General features: G+C 39.3%; 1 protein-coding gene across 6 annotated transcripts in view; it reads right to left on the bottom strand.

Moving 5' to 3' along the window:
* The window catches only part of STK24 (serine/threonine kinase 24), a 49,928-nt gene extending 30,201 nt beyond the window's left edge, over positions 1 to 19,727 (bottom strand). Inside the window, exons 1-2 of one of the 6 annotated variants that reach the window (XM_062624636.1) lie at positions 19,335 to 19,725; positions 9,130 to 9,360 (exon numbers count right to left, since the gene is read on the bottom strand). In XM_062624636.1, coding sequence (XP_062480620.1) covers positions 9,130 to 9,360; positions 19,335 to 19,577 — 474 coding nt within the window. In that variant the 5' untranslated portion in view covers positions 19,578 to 19,725. Of the gene's footprint in view, positions 1 to 9,129; positions 9,361 to 18,823; positions 19,120 to 19,334 lie in introns of those variants that run through there. The other 5 variants (XM_062624637.1, XM_062624639.1, XM_062624638.1 and 2 more) reach the window with 5 other exon arrangements.
* Between the last annotated feature and the right edge of the window lie 3,459 nt (positions 19,728 to 23,186).

Genomic DNA, 23,186 nt, shown 5'->3' on the forward strand with positions numbered 1-23,186 from the left:
AGCACCAAGTGTATCAGTTCACACACAAGAAACAGAAGGACATTTGACATAAACAGTACTGTGTACTGTTAGAAAGCAATGCTATGTCATCCTGATCTGAATGGCCAAAATAAATATAAGGCCTCACACTACAGCTAACCTAGAAGCAAGCTGTTACCAAAACCCATGATCCTTCTCTCTTCCTAATCTCCCAATTCCACCATTTTTTTTTTTTTTTTTTTTTTTTTTTTTTTTTAACCAGACCTAGCAATTCTGAAGCCACAGGTCTGAGCTGGCTAATTTGAAAGGGTTTGGGGTTTGTTCTTTCCAAGAATCAGGTTATTTTTGGGAAGAGGCAGGTGAAGGCATTGGGGAAAACTTGTTTCCCAGGTGAACCAAGTCATTCTGTGGTCAACAGATCAAATGCAAGTAAAATGGCAGGATGGGGAACAGGATTCTGTTGTTGTCTATTTTCAGCAGCAGCTACCCAACAGATCTGCCTAAAAGCAGGTATCAACATGTGAAATCATGCACAGAGGATTTCATACCATACCAAAATCAGCAATCAGACCGTTACAGAGGCAGCTTTTAAGGCCATCACAAGCAGAACACAGACATGTTATTTTCAAGAAATTATATTTCACATTGAGCTTTCTGAATTTTGACTTAAAGCAAGATCACAGTAACATGACACAGTTAAGTACTTTAATACTGGGTAATACAAAATACAATTATTACACAAACTCTGTTTTCTTTGAGATATGCTAGTGATGCTTCCCAACACTGATACACTTGTACAGTAAAATTATTTGGCCATAAAAGACTAACAGTGCAGAACTGATTACACTGGTGAACAGAAAAAATCTTGAAATTGCCACTGCTTACTAGGTAGATTTTTCCACAGATTTAGAAAAACAGGACTATATGATGCAGATTCCAGAAAGTAGTAATAATCCCTAGGACTGCTCAAGGTAAGTAGTGAAATAAAAAGGTTCTAAAAATTACAATTCAGTACAATATCTTTGAATAAAGACACTGCAAACAACGGACTATCCTCATTAACAGCACCACAAATGACCTTGGGCAAGTGTCCTGATTTCCACTGGGATACAGTTAATTTTCTTCCTAGTAGCTGGCGCAGTGCTGTGTTTTGGTTTTAGTCTGAAAATAGTGCTGGTAACACACTGATGTTTTAGTTGTTGCTAAGTAGCACTTACCCCAATCAAGGCCTTTTTCAGTCTCATGCTCTGCCAGTGAGGAGGAGCACAAGAAGCCAGTAGGGAGCACAGACAGGACACCTGACCCAAAGTAGCCAAAGGGGTATTCCATACCACAGCACATCATGCCCAGTATATAAACAGGGGGGAGCTGGCCGGGAAGCACCAATCACTGCTCCGGTCAGGCTGGGTATCAGTCAGCAGGTGGTGAGAAGTGGTATTGTGTATCACTGTTGTTTGTTAGGTTTGGGGTTAGTTTTTTTGTATGTCTGTCCTTGTTATTTCCCTTTTCATTATTATTAATAGTATTTTGTATGTTATTCTAATTATTAAACTAGTCTTATCTCAACCCATGGGTTTTACTTTTTCTCCAAGTATCCTCCCCATCCCACCTGGGGAGGGGGGGAGGAGTGAGCAAACAGCTGCATGGTACTTAGTTTAACCCCAGCTGGCAACTATGATAGAAAGGTCAAAAGTAGTAAAAACTATGGGAAACAAGGGTTCAGAGTTGCAAAGTAACCATTTCTGAAATATGAAATCAGGGCCTCACAGCAAAACCACCTGGGCTACAGACAGAGTTCATGGGCTCCTTCACACCCTTCTGCCTTTGTCTTATTCATGGCCTTTAGTGTCTGTATCAGGGGAAGCTTTCAACTTGTTCTTTAAATTAGTAGACCAACTATATCTTAAAGCCTATCAGAACCATTACAGAAACGCTCTTGCTACCTCTTTCTGGGCTGTTCAGCCAGAAGTCAGTTTCACACTGTCTATGGACAAATGAAGGCAATGCCTGTTCAACTCTTCTGGAGGATATAGTCTTGCCTAATGAGAACACAGGAGGTTACCAGGGGCTTCAGAAGAAAAGTAAGCAGACCCTAACAGAGACTGCTTCACAGAAAGCTGTGCCCCATTTTGTTCCCAATACCATCACAGTAAGAGAGAATTTGCAGTCCAAGTCCCCCTCTTGATTCAGATGCAGGATGTCCTACAGAGTAAGTCAATTCCAGCTGGCTTTGAGGTCAAGAGAACAGAGAAGGCGCTCCATCATCTCAGCCTCTTACAAAATGCAATCATGACAACTGTAGTAGGCAAAATGAGAGATAGTTACGGTTATTTTTCAGTTAAGTGTACTCAACCCCCATTCAAAATTCAGTGACTGTGGCTTGTGCAAATCAAGTGTGAAAGGGCACTAGCTGCTGCTGTGGGGCTGGGCACACAACACAAATGATTTGACATCAAGAAACTGCTGACACGTTTCACTGCTCCCTGTGCTGAGAATCCATGCTGTTGCAGTTAATGTTAAGCAGGAAAATCTCTGCTCTGCTCTCCCATCCTGACAAGCGTGATGTAACTTGCACAGGCTGCCTACCAAATGACGACAGAATGCACCAAGTCCATTAACTTCTGGCTGACCCACAGCATATATTTGAGGTCACACTAGTTCAGAGATGCTCATAAATGTTAAAGGAAACCAGTTAAACCTGTACAGCGAAAGAACATAGACTTAAAACTTACTGAAGTCACATATAAACACCCACATTCAAAGTTATATCACCTAGATTGCCATGGCAAGAACATTCAACATATCCACATTAAAGTCCTTGAGTCCTAAAGCACACAAGCTTAGGCTTCTTTAAATTCAGCAAGTACTGATTTTAAGAAAAGTAACTGCAAGTGACATAAAATACACCTCATAAAAACTTTTCCAATATTTAAGCTGTCTTCCCTTTAAAAAAAAGCGTATGTGATTGCCAGATGAAATTCGCCTAGCTTGATCACTCAGCAATTACGTCTTGTGCTTTCTAATCTGTTAGGCCAAAATAGGACTAAACTATCAGCACTTAAACATGGGCAAGCTTTCATAGATGCACAGAGTCACTTCCACACCTTCCTTAGATAACCAAAATCAAGCCCAAACTTCAGCATTTCTCTGGAATTCAGGCTTTCCAAACCTTAAACTGTTTCTGAAGCTCTTTACTAAATACCTTAAAGTTTTTCAGCCACACTGTGAACTGGCTGTATTATTCCAAGAACGGTCTCACTGATGCCATGTACACTGAAGTCTCATTACCCAAAATAAACTACAGAATCACTTCCAGAATCACTGCTTTTCAAAACTAGATCTTTATTTCTAGACTTTATTTGCCTGAACTCTTTGCTCTACAGGCTCAGTTAATCAAGCTTCATAGAAGTGTCACGTTTTTTTTCATTAGCGTATGTTGTGTCATTCATAAAATGCAACCAGAAGCTATTTTCTGGGGGTTCTGCAGTCTATATAGCAGCTTGTCTTACAGCAGTATGTATGTTATATCCAAGGCATTAGATAAAACCCCATACAGGTGTAAAGACTAAAACGAAAATTATAGCAGCTATTATTTACAAACTGATTGCCATCAGTACTCCTTAAGTTTGTTGGGTTTTGTTTTTTTGTTGGTTTTCTTTTTGTTGTTTAGGTGGGGTTTTTAGGGGGAGGGGGGATGGGTTTGCTTCATTTCTATTGTGGCTTCTTTTTGGTTTTGTTTTTTTTTGTTTAAGAACTCTTAAAATACTTTCATAGAATGGGAAGTTGTCTGGTTAAAAACTGGGGAAAATAAACCAGATGTCCGATTCTTATTGGGTCAAGAAGTTTAAATAGTTCGAAACAGGGTATCCCAAAAGCTACAAAGCATGCTAGAAAAATACACCTGAAGGATGAAGAAATATGTGCTTAGTAATATTTTTTAAAACACGTACTACAAGACTAGCTCAATACCAGTTCAATACAGTATCACTTGTACCTTCTTATATTGGATGTTGAAACTACTTAGTGAACATTTGCTCTACCATTATATTCATATGTATAGAAGTCTAAGAGAATTTTAAGACTTTAATGTATGCATAGATTAAAAAAAACACATTAATCTTCTGTTCATATACCTCAGCTTTGAGTGACATACATGTATATGTATGCAAAACAGCCAAGATCCTTTATTCTTCGTAGGTATGTCATGACATATATATACATTAAAAAAGCCAAGAAATTTATTCTTCAACCACTGAAAGACAAATTAATTTCCTCATCTATTTCTAAATAGTAATAAAAGATCAAAGAAATGAAAATGTTATGAAGCTATAATAAAACAGTAATTAAACTTATTAATGAAACTGGAAGAAAGTTATCCGAGAGGCATCTGAATCTTGAAAACAAACCAGATTCCAAACAGCTTGACCTAAAGAGGACAAGAGTAACAACTTCAGAACCAAATCTAATGAAGCTCTTGAAAAATTGGTAAAGCAGGAAAAAAAAAAAAAATGCAAAAAGAAGAGCTGACAGAAAACCTGTTGGAATAGGTAGCATACCAGTATTTTTAAAGAGTTACAGTATGGCAAAACTCAGAAGAGACAGAAAAAGACTTCAGATAATTTTATAATTAAAATAAAATAAATCTAAGAAGAATCACAAAGAATCCTTGTTCGATTATAAAAGAGGCAATAGATGCTGTTACCTAAAAACCCAAAGCTATAAACAGACCCAGAGAAGTTTCATTAAAGAATTTTGTAAGGATCTGAAAAGAGTTCTAATTCATCTATCCATGAAGCATTTAATCAGATCACAGATGGAACAGATAAAATTTTCATTTGGAAGACAGCATGGATAAGATGATTCCCAGAGCACAGAGATAACAGAGTCACTACCTATTTTGTTAAGCTTAGTTCATTAAGGAACACTGATACAGGTTTTTAACACACCACAGATAAGGAAGAGCAATTCCTCTAGATATGCACCCATATAAACCATGTCACTGCAATGTACCGTAAGAGCAACATTCTGGCTACTTACTATCTCCTACAGTATACAAACATCCTTTGGCCCAATAGAATGGAAACATGAGAATGTCATGTTTAAAAATGTGGTTTAGAGAGGAGAATTTGCATTTCTGTCTTATGTAGCTATTTTGTTTCTGACAAAAACATGTTCTGCAAATTGATTTATATTCAGGATGACAACCTCAACTTCCTAAATTGGTACCCACTTCACTACTGCTTATTACTTTATTTGAATTAGCTCTGACCACAGCAATTGCCCACACGTCTCCAACAAAAGTTGTAAAGAACAAAGTCCAAAGGGAATGGAAGGCTTGATTTATGTGAGCAATAACCTGTTTTTTATTCAAGACACACTGTGTTAAAGCAGTAACAGATATGGATTAGTCTCTGAAAATGAATAAATAAATAATTCTGAATTAATTAGGATATACACAAAATTTTAGCGTAAAAAAATTTAAAAGGCTTTTGGGTACAGAACCCTAATTTTTAGCTACTTTTGAGAGTATTTATTTTTTTAAATGTAAATTTCTAGGATAAAGTAAATGCATTAACCCATCAAATGATAATGCTCATTTCAAGTTGTCTTCCATGAATATCATGCAGTAGACACCAACAGCTTGACAAGCTGTTCTCATGAACATCACCTGAAGACGGTGAGAGGCCTCAGGCAAGTACAGCAGTATTATATAAGCACTCTAACATTTCCATTCTAACTGGCATGTATAATCTCGTAGCTTAATTGAAGCAGGTATGAAATAACAGAGAACGAAGAACAACACAAGGATTTACCAGAGATAGATGATTCAGGTGTTAAAAAAAAGGAAAAAAAAAAAAAAAAAGGAAAAAATAAATCAACCACAAAACATTCTGGCTACCTAAAAGATCTTTAAAGATACAAACACCTTCTTGGCAATGCCTATTAACCACCTTTGCTGAAAATATAGAATGCCTCTTAAAATCTGATGATTATTTTAAAGGATACCAGAGCAAGTATTCAGCAATTACATAAACTTGTTCTCAAAAGGGACATGAAGTATTAATCATCACGTCTGTAGTATCCCAAATGAGATATTTTTCTTTTCCAGCACCTTGAAACTTGTTATAGCAAACAAATACCAAAAAGGACTCATAAAAGATACTCCTACTTCACAATTGACATGGGAATATGTAGAAAAAAGTTATTACATAGTAAAAGACACCTCTTCAGCTCACAAAAGGATATGCAGTAAACCTAGGGGAAAAAAAAAAGACTGATCTAGAGCCAGAAAGAAAAAAAAATAGAACAATTGAAATTGCTATTGGAATTGCTATTTGTCTGCCAAAAATAATGTAAAGAAAATCAATATAAGAGTTCTCTATAAACAAATGTTTTTCCATCTAAGATCCACCAGACACATGGACAGCACACATCACACTGCACAGGCTTTAGAGAATAATCATCACTGCAGTGGCTGGCAATATAACCTAAGCTCCTACCATTTTCCCCCTTGCTTACTTCAAAGAAGTTCATTCTGTGAGGAAATATGAATATCATACTTGTAATTAGTGCTAAAATGTCCAATTATGGAAGAAATAATGTCTCCTAATCTCTCAGGATGTGGAAAACTAATCTGTTGAACATTCTTGGTGATGGATTATCACACTGCCAGAAAGAGTTAAACGACCGTCAGGTCCTTAGAAGCCCTCAGGCCCTTATGGCAGTCCTGGCTTGCAAATACAACAAAGATCTGCAGCAAATAAACCTAGATTCCTAGCCAAGAATATTAACCAATTAAACATTAATAATGCCCTTTTAAAGTGTGAGTGTGTGTGTATATATATATATAATGACACATTATTACTATCCAATAACAAGACCTAACTCTTTAGAAAGCTAAGAGACCTGCAAAATGTTTCCTTGGCAAAGATTCTGTCACTTCAGCATGACCTAATAACCAGCACGTATTAATTTTTAACAGCATAAAGAAATGAGATTTTGTTTTGAAGAGCAAAAGTTCTGTAGTACAAAGTGTCTTGCAAAACAACATACATCCACAAAGAACTGAAGCAATAAGTAAACATGAGTAGCTGTACATTCCACTAGGTATAAAAAGAGCTGTACTTGTCTTCCTAAGTATGAGTCCTACACAGCCACTGTTAGTGCAATATCTCAGAAAATTGACACAGGTTGGAAAATTCACAGGCACTTGACTGAAGGGATGCAAAAGGCACAAGTATTTTCAGAGGGTCCTCCTCACAACAATAATCACAAATATCACTATCACTTCCATCAAGCCAAACCCATACAGGCTACCAAGTCCTACAGTCACGACTCTCCTTCAATTAGGAAAAGCAACAGTTGCCATACTACGTTCATAACTTGTTCACATTCACTCAGTTCAAATTTGGACACTGGATTCTCTTTTTCAACAATATTATCCTAGAATCATAGAATGGTTCTGGAAAGAACCTTAAATTCATCTAATTCCAACCTCCCTGCCATGGGCAGGATGTCCCACACTAGACCATGTTGCCCAAAGCTCTGCCCAGCCTGGCCTTGAACACTGCCAGGGCTGGAGCATTTACCATTTCTTTGCGCAACCTGTTGCAGTGCCTTACCACCCTCACAATAAAGAACTTCTTCCTCATATCTAACCTGAACTTCCCTTGTTTAAGTGTAAACCCTATTCTATGATTCTAAGATTATATTGCTATTACACATTTTAAAAACAAGTGGCCTTCCCGTTAAACTATTTTTCCTGTATTCTATTTCACTTATCCTGCAAGTTCTTACTGTTTCCCCTCTAAAAGGAACAGATTTGAAGCAGAGACACAGTCCAGGAGAGAAATACCTTTTTTGCCATATTTAACTACCAACCTAGACTGAGAAATTTCAAAGGTAGTAATAAAAGCCATGATGGAAAATTTATCCAATTTACTGTGCTCAATTATGTGCCTCCTGATGCTTCTGAGATCTAGGCTATAAACTTCTAAGTCCAGTACTGATAACAGTTGTCAGGTCTGAAACCACTGACAAAGCCTTCAGAGACAAAATGTTTCAGAGCACAACAAAGAAAGGAAAAACTATACGTCCCTTCACTAATACATCTCCTGGACTCAGAAAAAAAAAGTCCATTTTTAACTTGGAAACTCACTGGGAATCTCAGAAATCCAGAGATAAAATAGGGACCCTTTCAAAACCTTCATGGATTTGCTGATGAACAGAATGCTTCTGCAAAAGCAGACTGAAAGTTAAAATACTTTCAGCCAACTTGCAACTTCAAACCCTATCATGAGAACAATCTCTTATCAAGATTGCCATCTCACTGTCATAGCAGAAAGAACTATCCAGATGGCGACAGTCTGACCAAAGAAATACAGTAGTACCAAAAGCTTCCAGATATTTTCAATACTCTCCAGATGTAATAAATCACTATATCCATCCAATTAAAAACAAACAAAACCACAATACACATCTATCTAGCATACTTAAAACTGAGCCCTGAAATTAAATAATACAGCAGGGGGAGGGAAAGGAAACAGATTCAGAAGGCAGTTAATGGAAACTCCTATTAGCTTCACTTACAGCTAACGTGCTGTTTGCAAATGTGCAAATAAATTAACTTTTAGATTTTAATTTTTACATCACTCAGATCAAGGCTTGGTTCATTCTCCTTTGAAAAGCAACCTAAGCTTTGCTGCTGATCAAGCCTTGATGAAAAACTTCAAGATTCACAAAACAGCTGATACTACATTGTTTTTCAATGGTTTTGACAGTTCAAAGTAAATGCAGACTTAGGTTGTATTTTCTGAATTTAAACAATAGTTAAGAGTAACATTCTCCTAATATTAAGAGAATCTAAACAGATTAGTCTAGAGCTTAACAAACTGATGTTATTTGATTTCTTTTTGTACAGAAACAGCAAAGGACACATGCCTTTTTTTTGTTTGTTTGTTTCTATTAAGTTCTGTCACATACTTCACAAAACACAGTATCTCATTCTTTCTGTAAAACTGAAAGGACAAAAATACACTTTTCTTCAACTGAGGTCTGACTGAAACCTTGCCAATGAAAACAGGCATGACTGGATAACTTGGGAAAGAATTACTTATAAAATCAAACCACCATCATCTGTAGGCATCTTACCTTTAAATAGGATCCATAATATTTAGTTACATATGGACTGTCACACTGACTCAGCACTGTGATTTCTTGTTGGATGTCTTCTATTTCATCTTCTGCCTCTTCCAGGTCAATAATTTTTATAGCAACCACTTTCTGAGTCCGATTGTCAATTCCTTTAAAAACTTCACCAAAAGAACCCTTACCAATTTTCTCCAGTTTTGTAAACAATTCTTCTGGATCTGCCTTCAGAGTCTGTTAAAAGCAAAAGAAAAGTTACTCAGTATTTGTAACATTAAAACAAAATGCAATATTTTTAAAGGCAACAAATACTTCAAATTCTACATATTCCTATTTATTCACCTATTCTTTTTCTATCTCCACAACTAATGTCTTCTTCCTACATCCCTTATATTCCTGTATATATAGTACAAGTGTCACACCACCCCCCTGACAGGGTTTTCTCTGGCATCAGAAAATGCTGTTACCTCAATTTTTTTTCTTTGCCAATAAACCATGCCTAGGCATGAAGAATGAAAGATCCTTAACAAAGATTCAGTTTCTATTAAAGCCAAAATATATCAAATACCACTAACAATAAAAGTAAACTTTTTGTCTACCATTTCCTCTTGAAATTAGCTGTTCCCCAGAACCCACAGGTCCTACTCTCTTGAATTTTTCACATCTCAGCCTCTTAAGGATTTTGCTGCCACTCATCAGTGTGCAGACTACTATTTCCTTTTGATAGATGTGGCAAGCACACCTCTTCAATTTTCTCCTATTAGGAAACTACATGCATGAACTGCCATGCTTCCTTATTCCTGATCCCAAGGTTTTCTCAAGCAGAATTTCTATTTTTATTCTTCTCTCAGTTGGGTAAACTTGTTCACTCCTAAAAACATCCGGTTTCCAGCTGTCTTGTCACTGGATTTGAACAGTCACTGAAAACTGTGAGGGCTCACCTAAACATCCAACTAGGACCTAGGTGGATTGCTTTGCCGTATTTGTTTATTCTTCACTGTCAAGTTCTCAGATACTGCTGCTCTTAGACTTGTCACTTTCAGTGCATGCGAGGTAAGCTCCACTGTGTACCTTCTTAATCTTAACACCAAGGAGCCATTATAGCTAACAAAAATATATATAAATCACAATTGAACTGGAATAGTCATAGGTAGAGGGAATAGGCATGAAATGAAGAAAAATAGGATAAGATTACTTCAAATCTTGCCCTTAAGAAATAAAACAAACCTTTCAAAAGACTTGTCATTGTTCTTAAAAGGATAAGGTTCATGCTAAGTGAAAATACACTGTTGATACAGAAAAAGGCTCATGCCTAAATAAGCATAAAACCACACAGTTTATATCTAGCCAAACCTTGTAGAAGCATAAAGAAAGGGAATGAAAATTTCTAAGTTACCAGTGGTAAGCACTGAGCCAACATTTTAACAATTCAATTTAGCTTATACAGCATCTCCCACCTATACTTCTAATTCTGCTCTCACATCTCAAAGGCTACGTAATTAACCCATGCTGCCCCTAGAGGAAGATAGTCTAGAAGATACTTTAGTTTGCCTGGTGGCATTTGAATTTCACAGCTGAATTAGGAGTTTTGAGAGAAACCTACCCAATTCTCTGGGCAGTGTGTTTGTGAAGCAGTTTGGATTCTACCATCATATGGAGCAAATTTTTAGTACACTGTTGTTTCTAATACTTTAAAGAAAGCTATTAGACATACAGTTTTAAGATCATCCCAGGAACTGATCACTGGCACAATCAGTCCAAAGAAAAAATAAGTATAAGGCAAGACTTCACCAGTCCCAAGAATTTCCCCAATTTACATTCATTTATCTATCCAAAGTCAGTTTCAGGAAACAAACAGAAGGACATCAGTTTTCATCACTCTTTCACCATTAAAAGGAACACAGCAAGAGATCCAAGCTCTTTTCCACCAAAAGAAGTTTTTAATTTCAATGTAATGAGAATTATACACTACTACACACTATTACACACTATTAAACATTACATACATAATATGCCAATGTATATCCCACTTGGAAAACAGACCAGGGCACTTCATGTTTTCCAGCAAGTGTAGTTACCCTTTAGCCACAGAGTAGCCCTTACCAATGCTTCTAAGGACAACATTTATAAGAAATAACAAAACTGGGGACCTAATCATGCTGTAGTGATTCTCCTCATGGTCCACAGAATGCTCTTTGGTCAATATTTAAAAACAGTTTTCTCTGAGAGTCCTTCATGAATAAAAATAACCTTAACACTTGCATCAGGTATTTTTCCTTGTGGGAGACAATTATCAGTCTACGTTTTCATACCTACTGTGTTAACAGTTTGAGATAACATGCTGTAGTGCTGTGCATGCCTAATCCATCCAAACAAGCCTTTTAGTTCCATTCACTAGCCACAGGAATCTAAGCATTACATCATTACAAAAGCATTTGAGTAAACCACAAACCAATCCCAGTTTTAGCGGCCCAAAAGAATTCTGTGTTGCACCTCCAAAGACAAAGTCACAGTGTACTTTAGTTGTTTATATGGAGAAAAACAGCAGCTATTTGCCAGCAGCTCTTTGAGATCTGTTGGCTGTATGTATTCATCCCCTATTTTTCCTTTTCCCCTCAAACCTCTATCACAATTGTATATTAAAGTCAATTACATCATGGCACCACAGTTTCCCTAGACTTTCAGAACTCTCACAGCTTCATTTTTACAGTGTCAGGCTCTTGGGATTCTGATATTAGGCTTTTGCAGTTTTACAAAACAACACAAAAGAACACTGTACCAGGTATTTTGTGCTAAGAATTCCAGAAAAGCAGGAAGAGAATGGTTCCTGGAAGTCCTGAGAAGCAGGGGAGAATTGCTCCTCTTTGATTTTTTCTTTTACAATCAAAATTTTGCAGCCATTTTGAAATGTTAATTTTTCAATAATAGATGGAATTAATATAACTAAAATTATTACCAATAGTTCCTACTCCAAGTTCCTTGTGAAATCACTTCTTATATAAAAAAAAAAAAGTCAAATCCTCAAGGTTGTGTAGCTCTTCAGTAATAGCCTCTAAAGCATAACAGATGCCCTTAAATTTTGTACCAGCAGCACATTTTATCAGCATGCATTGCCTTTTTTTATGCTAAGGTCACTTCTCAGTCACCAACTGTCAAGAACAATCCTGGAGAAACCAGCAGTATCATCTGCTCTGGTATCACCTCTCTAGTACTCTCCTCATAGCAAGGGCTACACAGGTCTTACAATGTATTTTTTTTAATGAATCTCTAATTCTCATCTAACTGTAGATGAGAATACTACTCAACTCATCTATACTAACTGCTTGTATAGCTCAATAGAAAGCGTTACTGAAATTCAAACTAGTTAGATCAAACTTTACCTACAACCATTCTGACCTACCATAAAGTTTTAACTGAGTCTTTTTCTGCATCTCATTCCAGTTCTTATTTCTAACCTCTTTTTATGAAGGGTTATTCATCCAGATATTCTAGGAAAGGGTTAAACCCCTATTTTTCTCTTTAACTTACAAGAATTACAAGTCATATCTATATTCAAGTTCTCAAGCTTATTTGGGCAACTGATTTTACTTGCTCTTATTTCTCTATGTCTGCTCTTTTGAAGCAGATCATCCAAAGCCTATTCACCTCATCACAGACCAGTATAAAGAGACTTTCATTTTTGGTTTTCCCCCCACAGAGCTAGTCGCACAAGAGGCAGCAAAGGAGAGAAAGCATAAATTTGTACTGAAAAAAAAAAAAACAAAACAAAACAACCACAATTAAAAGAAAAAACATCTCCACAAAACACCCATACAAGATGGTGTCACATCAGGAAAATCTTCTATGAACAAGAAGCTTTAGATTTTGCAACCCAGCAACTCACCTTTCTGAAAAGTGTACAAGGTTTTGCTTTCAGCAACACATATACACCATAGCTGAATAACTGATACAATACACAAGATCATTTCCTGCAATTGAGGGGAAACGAAAATAAAATGGATGCAGTAAGCAGAAAATAAATCGCTCAACTTTATTGCATTGTATCAAGCCCTACTTGTATTTTAAAAGTGCAGTCAAATATCAGAAGTATTTTAATTTATAGTCTTGGACTTAACTAAACAAAAATAAAACAATGAAAGAAAATTTTAAGAAGCCTTAAAATTTGAAACAAAGGGAGATCTTAATTTTATCTATTGACAATAAAGTAAAATCAGCTGAACTAGGATAGACATCTATAACTATCATGAATAGCAACAACGGATTTTTTTCTTTTTAGAAGACTAGTCAGCAAAACATAACGAAAGGTACAAGAGCTAGAATGAAAGTGTTCATATGCATTAATTATGTGTAAAACTAAGATCTAGCTGTTTCACTGAGAATTCGTACATACGAAAAACCCACGATTGTTCTTTTTTATTATTCAAATATACACATTCCATATTTCTCATTTTCCATCTCCAGTAATTAGACACGCTAGCATAAGGAAATTATAGACTCATAGAATGGTTAGGGTTGGAAAAGACCTTAAGATCATCTAGTTCCAATCCCCTGCCATGGGCAGGAACACCTCACACCAGGCAGTGTTTCCCAAGGCTCTGTCCAGCCTGGCCTTGAACACTGCCAGAGATGGAGCATTCACAGTTTGCTTAGGCAACCTCTTCCAGTGCCTTGTCACTCTCACAGTAAAGAGCTTCTTATTTATATCTAACCTGACCCCCCTCCCCGTGTTAGAAAGAATAAATTCCAATTAAATATGCTGAATTTCTGAAGTTTCTCAAGCTCTTTCTAATGTAACATCACTAAAAACTTTCATAACCTATAACTGACTTCCCCTCCTCCATGCATTACACTTTTAAAATGTAAATGACTGCAACTGAAAAATCTCTCCATGCCTTGAGCACACAGTGAAAACAACAAACAGCAGACATGGCTTAGCAGTGAAACCCAAAGTGTTTTTAGACACCAAGAGAAAGACAATTGAAGAAGAGAGGGCCCTCCCCACCCCCCAAAAAAACCCAAACATTTTAGAATGTCTCTCACTTGTTTCCACTTGCTAAAAAGTTCCAACATGGTAAAAATTATTATTAATTATCTAAGCTATTGATTAAAAAAAACAAAAAACAAAACAGAAAGTAGTGGCTCTTTGTGGAAATTCTCACCATTCTGGCAAGCGGCTGAACCAATCGTGTTGATAGAGGCCATTAGAAATTTATGTTGCATTAATACTAACTGAGCAAAAAAAGAAAAATAATGAGTTTTAGGATCTACAGCAATCTAATAATTTGAGGCGAGTCTCTTCTTTCACCCATTCTATCATCTGACAAGAAAATTCAAATGTATGTCTCTTAAGAAGCTGCTGAAGAGTGCAACTACAAAGAAAATAGGGAAGTAAAAGTATTTCCAAAATTTCCCTCTTTCATGCCTCAGTTTCTATAGTTACACCACAGAAGGCTCTTAGTTCTACAGCAAGGTAGAATCAACACATGGAAGAGTTTGATGCTTGTGCAACCTTAATGTTTGTTACTTTCAGATCTGCTCTTGTCGACTAAGAAGGAACAATTCCATGCATAGATACTTCTAACAAACAAAGCATTTACTGGCTTATGAAACCAGTTTCACCAAAAAGGACGGCCTGTTCAATATAATTCTTCAAAAAAGCAAACTACATTGATCTGATTTGGGAACTATACATCCTGAGCACATCCAGGAGTTTGGTTTCTGATAATACACTAAAGCTTAAAACAAGCCTGGGAAAAACAAATATAGAGATTTTTCACATCAATGAACTTGCGAATGCCATCATCACCTTGTATTGATCATGGCTCAACACTCAATTAGGCACATAACCCAAACACATCAGCGTGAGTGAGTTAGCAACTTTGTCAAAATGAAGTTGCTATATTCATAGCCAAGCTTCTCTGGACCAAAAAAGATTAAAGTTGACAGAATTTTAAAAGTACCTTTGGAATTTTATGAAGCTGATATAGGGACACACCTAAAAATACAAATAAAGCTTCTCAGAAAATAATTATTTCGGAAGAAAAAAAAATAACAAACCCCAAAAAACAAAAAAGTTCAGGGCTTCAGGGCATTTGGGGGAGGGAGGGTTAGGTGTTTTCAGCTGTTCTTCTTGCCCCCTTTAGGAGATTGAAACAGGAAAAAAGGTGACAATAATTATTTCTAACCAGTACCAGTGTTCATTATGCCACAGAAGTGTATTTGAAACTCTTATTCACCTGAAATTACTTTTACTGTGGAAGCATCTAGAATTACAACTAGAAGTCAAACTTAGATCCATTTTAAACTGTAGCATTTACTGTATCATCTCAACACAGCGAACTCCAAAGAGGTTAAACACCTGTGGGGTTTTCCCACTTCTCTAGGATCTGAAACTGATGGAGCCATTTATCTGTCCTCAATAGCAGTTTAAAGTATTCTTATTGTTTACCATTATGTCTTACCATAATATAGGGCTCATTTTAAAGTAGGTTAATAAAAACTGTTCCATACAGTTATGTCACACAATTAGAAGTATACAGAAAAAGGTAAAAAAAAACAAAAACCAAACCAACCAAACAAAAAAAGACAAAACAAAAAACCCCAACAAACAAAACAGAAAACTACACAAAACCAAAACAAAACAAAACCCCACACCCACAGCCTAACTGGTTTGCTGGTTCTCCAACTTCAGAGACAAAGAAAAATACAAGCAAACCAGATACAGCTTAACCTCAAAACTTTTTAAGTGGGGAAAGAGAGAAGAAAGATATTTAATCACTATTTATTTTAGCATTTTATTGTTAAAAATTACCTTCAAACTGGCTACTGCCCCGTATCCAACGGCTTGATGTACTGCAGCACTGTGCTCTGCAACTTCATCCACTAAGATTTTCTCTGCCAGCCTACGTTTCCCGAGCATTTTGGTCCAACATACTCCAAAATATGTCACATTTCACCAAGCACACTTACTATAAATGTATAAACACGGTACTTTATTATTTAAAGTATAGCTTCCATAAACAAGCTATAGAAGCTTATCATAGCCTTGGAACACAGGCCAGTCCAGAAATCAACGTCATACACACTTATTCCAAGCCAGCCTTGCAGAAATCTCGGGCATTACAGACAAACAAGGATCTTCCCCAGGCAACTTCTATAAAGCACAAATAAGGAAGACAACATAATCTCAGTTTAGTAATGATGCACCTTCACGGCACACACTCAAATGCGTACCTACACAAAGCCCTTAAAACCAAGGACAGCATAATCTTTGGGTCCAAACTCATCTGCACACATAGAAATTTAGGTCAAAACCCAGCTCAGTTTTATTCAGGTTACAACATGGCCACTTCGCAGCAGACAGCGAATCTCAGGTTTTGACAACCTTCCAGCACCATCCTACATTTCCTCCACAGTTTTTCATTCCTTCGGCTCACTTTCTACCCACTCACTTTTTATGCATCACTCTTCAAACATTGATCAGAGATGTTGTTCAGAGAGAAATACATTAATCCTTCATTCCGCTGCTCTATTTACACAGTACTCAGCTTACACCAAATAGCATTCAATAAAGCTTTGTCCCTGCATGCGATTTTGGGGGTCAAGAAGTTGCTCTTGTTCACAGCTAGGATATTGACTGCTCTCTTGTGTAAATACAGCAAAGAATGTAGAAAAAAGCTGCATAACTTGTCACTGACACTGCTTATAGAGTTTGTTGCAGAAGCTGGTAGATGGGGAGGAGAGATCACACCACAGAAAAAGACAGTCCCGTGATTTAGGCAATTTAATTATAACCCTGAGAACTAAGCTCTGCTCCTCTCTCTTCTACATTGTAAGTCCCAAACCATAACTTTTGTCTTATATAAGTAGATGTCACACATTGTATGTACCTTCCTCTTTGAACATTATCTGCAAGTACAGGCACAGAGAATCATGTACTGAAAGCAGACCACCAAAAGACTGTTATATACTCTGACAGAATGGAAATGGATACAGACATCTTGAACTGGGTGCAGAAAATTAGCAAGTAGCATTTACATTGATGACAGACTTCATGCCTCTACCTATCAGCAAATCTTTACTTTGAAGTTTGTTTGGATTTGTTTGTTTTTACACTGGTAAAGTTCACTCTTGAGAAACTCTCATAAAATACAATAAAAATTCATAAGAAAAATAACACTGTCCTGAATAAAATGAGATTAAACTCCAAAATTATATGATCTAACAAAAAACCTGAATATCTACACATTTAGTACAGCTAACAGTACCACAAACTAAATAACAAATCAAGTCAATAAAAACCACATCTCCTCAGAGAAATCAGGCAATAACACACATAAGCAGTACACGCATATTGGTGGAATGATCTTCATCCTCTCACTTCTGAGCACCTACAAATCTGACCTCTTAATTCTAAAACATTACAGATTCTGTTTTAAAGTAAATAGGTCATTATCTTCGTTCTAACATGCCTCAAAAGGATAAAAAAAATGCAACAATAACCTAGCCCTAGCCAAAGCAAGAAACCCTTATTCTCTGTTTCTGGCAATCGGCAAACTGCTCACATTTGGAAGGTGAACTTGAGCACTCAACAGCAGTACCTGCAGAGCAATAAATTAATCAGTACACAGTGAGGGCCTACGTACTCTATTTGGCATCCAGTACTATGCCTGAGCATAGAATTCGTGCTATGCCTAAGCATGTAACATTTTAAATTCAAATCCTCAGGTTATGTAAAGAAAACAGATTCGTGACTTTGAATCCTGAGTCGTGGAAAAACAAACCAGAGTAAATCAATACTTAAACCAAATTAAGCACAAAAACTTTCAATCCAGGAGATAAATTCAGAAAAACTTTACTTGCTGTTAATAAGTTTTCCTTTTGGAGGTGGGGACAGGGAAGTCTCTAATAAGATGCTGCACGCACTAGAATAATACCACACAAATACAAATGACCTTAATGTTCTTCTGGCAGTAGATTGCATCTGAACTAAGAAAAACAAGCGGAGAAAAGGCATCTCACTTACCAGAAAGCCACACCACTTGTTTCAAAATATAGTTATAATACAGAACCAGCAAATTCCATCGTATAACAGCAGCAACTAACCAACTCCCAGTTTGGCTCCCAAACACAATCCCTGGACGCCCACCTCAAGACAGCACTCCCACTAGCCAGCACCACAGACATGGGCATTGCAGCATGCGCTGAAGGTCAACGTTTTCAGGCCCCGTTTTTATGTATGTTCCCCTTAATCACGTCAAAACAACGGGACCGAAAGTCGCCCATCAAAGCACGCTTTGCTTCACGAATTAAAACACCGAGAATTACTGGACGGGAAGGGGGGAAGGCAAACCGCGCACTCCTCCGCTCCGCAGCCGCGCAGCAAAACAGCGGATACTGAGGAAGGAGAGAGGAAGAGAAGGCTTCACCAGGCGGAGGGACTTCGTTAGGCATTACGCGAAGTGCTGACAGCACGGTTCGTTTCCACGGGTTACGAGGAGATCCCACTCATGCCCCGCAGCCCAGACCCCGGGGCCAAGTCCCCCTCGCCTTGTCCCCCCTCCAACCCAGAGAACCCCGGTACCGGCTCGCCCAGCGCCCCATCACACCGTTCCCCCCATCCCCAGTCGCGGGGGGAGGCGGCGAAGGTCCTGCCCTTGGGGCTCGCAGCTCCCTTCGCCCAGGGGATGATCCTCACCTGCATCCCCGGCAGGCCCGTCTGTACGGGGGAGTGAGCCATGGCGGCGGCGGCGGCAGGGACGGGGCAGGAGGAGGGAAGGAGAAAAGGAGGAAGGAAGCCCGGTCTGCTCAGGCCGCTCCGGGGGACAGGGCTTAGCTCATCTCCACGTTCCCGTTCACACACAGCCCTTCCCCCGAGCGAATGGCGCCTGTGGTGGGAAAGGCGCCGTCCCAGGCACGGAGCCCCTCAGGCCCCCGTCACGGATGCTAATGCCGGCAGCCGCTTCATCCCTCCTCTCTCTCTCCCTCCCCTTCCTCTTCCTCCTCCAGCCGGCGACACGATGACTAAACCTGAGGGGGGGGGGGGGGGGGGGGGGCGGCTACGGCAGCATGCGCGCGCGCGCCCGCCCCGCCCCTGCCACCCGGGTACCTGCCCGCGCGGCCCCGCCCGGTGCCCGCCTCGTCGTCGTCCCCTCCCGCCGCCATCGCCTAACGGTGAAGGGGTTGGAGCGCCCCCCGACCGTACGTACCGCGGTGTACGGAGACCCGGCCTCAGCGGCTCTGGCCGTGCCTGTCCCCGAGCGCCGGGCTTGCATCGGCCCCGGGGCCGCAGGCACCTGGGCAGCGGCCTTGTGGGGTTTGCTGTGTCTCGTCCTTCGTGGTTTCGGTGGAGCCAGCCCGCAGCTGAAGAGCCGCTTGTCCTCTGCCGCCGCCCCTGCGAAGGGCGGCCTGCCGGCTGCCGGTGAGGCAGCACAGGTGAAGCAGGCGAGCATCAGGCTCGGAGGCTGCTCGCTTAAAAGAAGACAGCCGGGGTGAGGCGGTAGATCGAGACGGCAGAAACCCTAGACATTTTGTGGTATGTCCTTTTCCTGCCTCCCTTTCACTTGGACGCTCCAAGAAAGGTCAGGGTAACGCTATCGCTGTGCTGAGGTATATGGTTTCAGGAAGCACTTCCTGTCTGAAGTTGCAAAAGCAGCAAACCAAGTGACAGTCGTGCTTCCACAACGCTTCCTCAGTGGAAGAAGAGTGGGTCAGCAGGCAGGTCTTCCACACACAAGACAAACTCTGAGCCCGAGCACAACCCTCCAGAACCTGACAATGATGTATTCCCTTTACTTGGCTTATTTAAGATGAGAGTAAAGAGTTCCATCACACAATTCCCAATGCACTATGGACTGCCAAAGAGTCTTGCCTTTTTTTACCTGCAAAAAAAAAAAGCTGCATAATCTCATGAGTATTAAAATTATTGAAATCTGTCAGGCAGTGGGTCTGGGACCCCCAGGGCAACAGTTCACCATCTTTTTAACTGCATTAAAGAAAGGGCTGAGCACCCACCACAGCATAAATTGCTTTTTGGTAGGTAATTCGCTAGAAAGTTTGTACAAATATCTTATCTGCAGGAAACATAGAAGCCTTCCAGAAGCGGAGGGGAGCCTACAAGGATGCCAGAGAGGGACTCATCATCAGGGACTGTTGTGATAGGACAAGGGGTAATGGGTTTAAACTTACATAGGGGAAGTTTAGGTTAGATATTAGGAAGAAATTCTTCACTATGAGGGTGGTGAGGCCCTGGCACAGGTTGCCCAGAGAAGCTGTGGCTGCCTCATCCCTGGCAGTGTTCAAGGCCAGGTTGGACAGGGCTTTGAGCAACCTGGTCTGGTGGAAGATGTCCTTGCCCATGGCAGGGGGATGGAGCTGGATGATGTTAAGGTCCTTTCCAACCCAAACCATTCTATCATTCTATGAAATGTAAAATAGTCTTACTGATACCCGGTTAGAATTCCCACTGAAGTTTTTCCTATAGTTATGGTATTCTTACCTAATATGGTCTGAGCTAATGCTACACAATCTCATTTTCCTGAAACCTGTAGAAACATAAATGTCTCTAGATTTCTACCCCTCAGTCAAACTCAAATAAAATTAGCTAACAAACAGCCTTATTTGTCTATGTACACACACATTGATTGTTTCCCCAAGCTCTTGAGTACAGTGAAACACAGTGTTTTCCCAGCTCTTGACTATAGTGAAACACAGAAAGGATCATGGATAAAAATTGTGTAGAAAATTGAACCATTGGAATTCCTCGAGAAGTTGTTCATGAAGGAGTTGCTAGTTGCCTTAATGCTGGAATGGAATTTAAATTATGGGTGTTTTAACTTCAGGAAATATGAAAATGTTTCTACTGTTCACTGGTATGTAATTTTCTCAGAAATGCTGAAGCTTTCAATTGAGTTTTACCTCAGTCAAAAGACAACACTCACAATAACCCATATCAAAAATTTCTATTTGTTTTCTAAAGCATTTTTACAGTCATCTTTTTCTAGAAAAGGTAGGGCTTTAGTATCTCAATGGCTGCTCCACTGTGCGTAGTAGCTTTTTTTTTCACTTGCTAGAGAGAAATTCAACCTTTTCCTTTGTCCCATGAGCCCTATTGAGCTTTCCCTACCTTACATAATATTAAAAATCCTTCTTGAGAAAATGTCAGGCTTCCCTTTGCCTGCGCAGCTTTATTTTACTTTTTTCTATATAGTCATTATGATATCAACTTTATCAGTTTCTTTACTTTTTTTCTGCAGTTATACACCCAGGTGCAGAGTGAAAATAAAAAAGGTATCATAGAATCATGGAATAGTTAGGGTTGGAAAGGACCTTAAGATCATCAAGTTCCAACCCCCCTGCCATGGGCAGGGACACCTCCCACTAAACCATGTCACCTAAGGCTTTGTCCAACCTGGCCTTGAACACTGCCAGGGATGGAGCATTCACAGCTTCCCTGGGGAAAACATTCCAGTGCCTCACCACCCTAACAGGAAAGAATTTCCTCCTTATATCCAGTCTAAACTTCCCCTGTTTAAGTTTGAACCCATTACCCCTTGTCCTACCACTACAGTCCCTAATGAAGAGTCCATCCCCAGCATCCCTATAGGCCCCCTTCAGATACTGGAAGGCTGCTATGAGGTCTCCATGCAGCCTTCTCTTCTCCAGGCTGAACAGCCCCAACTTTCTCAGCCTGTCTTCATACGGGAGGTGCTCCAGTCCCCCGTTCGTCCTCGTGGCCCTCCTCTGGACTTGTTCCAACAGTTCCATGTCCTTTTTATGTTGAGGACACCAGAACTGCACACAATACTCCAGGTGAGGTCTCACGAGAGCAGAGTAGAGGGGCAGGATCACCTCCTTCGACCTGCTGGTCACGCTCCTTTTGATGCAGCCCAGGATTCGGTTGGCTTTCTGGGCTGCCAGCACACACTGAAGCCAGCTCATGTTCATTCTCATCAACCAGCACCCCCAAGTCCTTCTCCTCAGGGCTGCTCTGAATCTCTTCTCTGCCCAATCTGAAGCTGTGCCAGGGATTGCTCCGACCCAGGTGTAGGACCTCGCACTTGGCATGGTTAAACTTCGTGAGGTTGGCATCAGCCCACCTCACAAGCGTGTCAAGGTCCCTCTGGATGGCATTCCTCCAGCATATTAACCAAACCACACAGGTTGGTGTCATCGACAAACTTGCTGAGGGCACACTCAATCCCACTGTTCATGTCAGCGACAAAGATGTTGAACAAGATAAAACTAAGTTTTGTCTTTTGAATTACAAAAGGTATAAAGCTGTCCATTTCTGTCTATGAGTATATTCTTTGGGACTTAAATAGTTTTCACAAGAAACATATACTTTATTTGCTAGAGTTATTTATATTCTATCTTGCTAATTCCCTTTCTACATTTAGATGAGAGGTAGATGAGGAGGAGGAATCACACCACAGAAAAAGATAGTCCCGTGATTTAGGCAATTTAATTATAACCCTGAGAACTAAGCTCTCTTCCTCTCTCTTCTACATAATAAGAAGTCCCAAACCATAACCTTTGTCTTATTTAAGTAGATGTCACACAATTTATGTGTGCACAGCACATAAAAATCTTCCCGTGTTCTAGCTGGTCTGATGTAATTTTCCCCTGGGCCACTGTGAGCTCTTTCTCTCACTCATATGCCATTACTGATGGCATAAAGATCATGGATTTATTTCATCTCATGGTTTCAAAGTTCTGCATTACATGTTCAACAAAAGACTGCCTAAAAATGGTCGTTTGAGCCAGTGGAATAAGCTTTATGAGCAGACTTACTTGTTAAATGTGGGAAAACAAAGGAGCAGATTCAAAACTGTGTCATATACCAGACACCAGGCCAAGTTAAGTTTTAATAAAGTCAGAACAATATATTAGAATGTCAAATTTCTGTCAGCTTCTGTATTTTATACTGTATCTTATGTTCTGATACCCTTCTAATTTCTCCCCTGGACCTGCAGAAATTTATACCAAAATTGTTTTGAATGTAATCTTAAAATAATGCATGTGCTATTAGTTCTGTAAATGCTAATCTTTCAGTGTAATTT

This window comes from Pezoporus occidentalis, unplaced genomic scaffold, assembly GCF_034315485.1.
Source record: "Pezoporus occidentalis ecotype Australia unplaced genomic scaffold, CSIRO_AGI_Poc_V1 ctg27, whole genome shotgun sequence".
Lineage (NCBI taxonomy): Eukaryota > Metazoa > Chordata > Aves > Psittaciformes > Psittacidae > Pezoporus > Pezoporus occidentalis.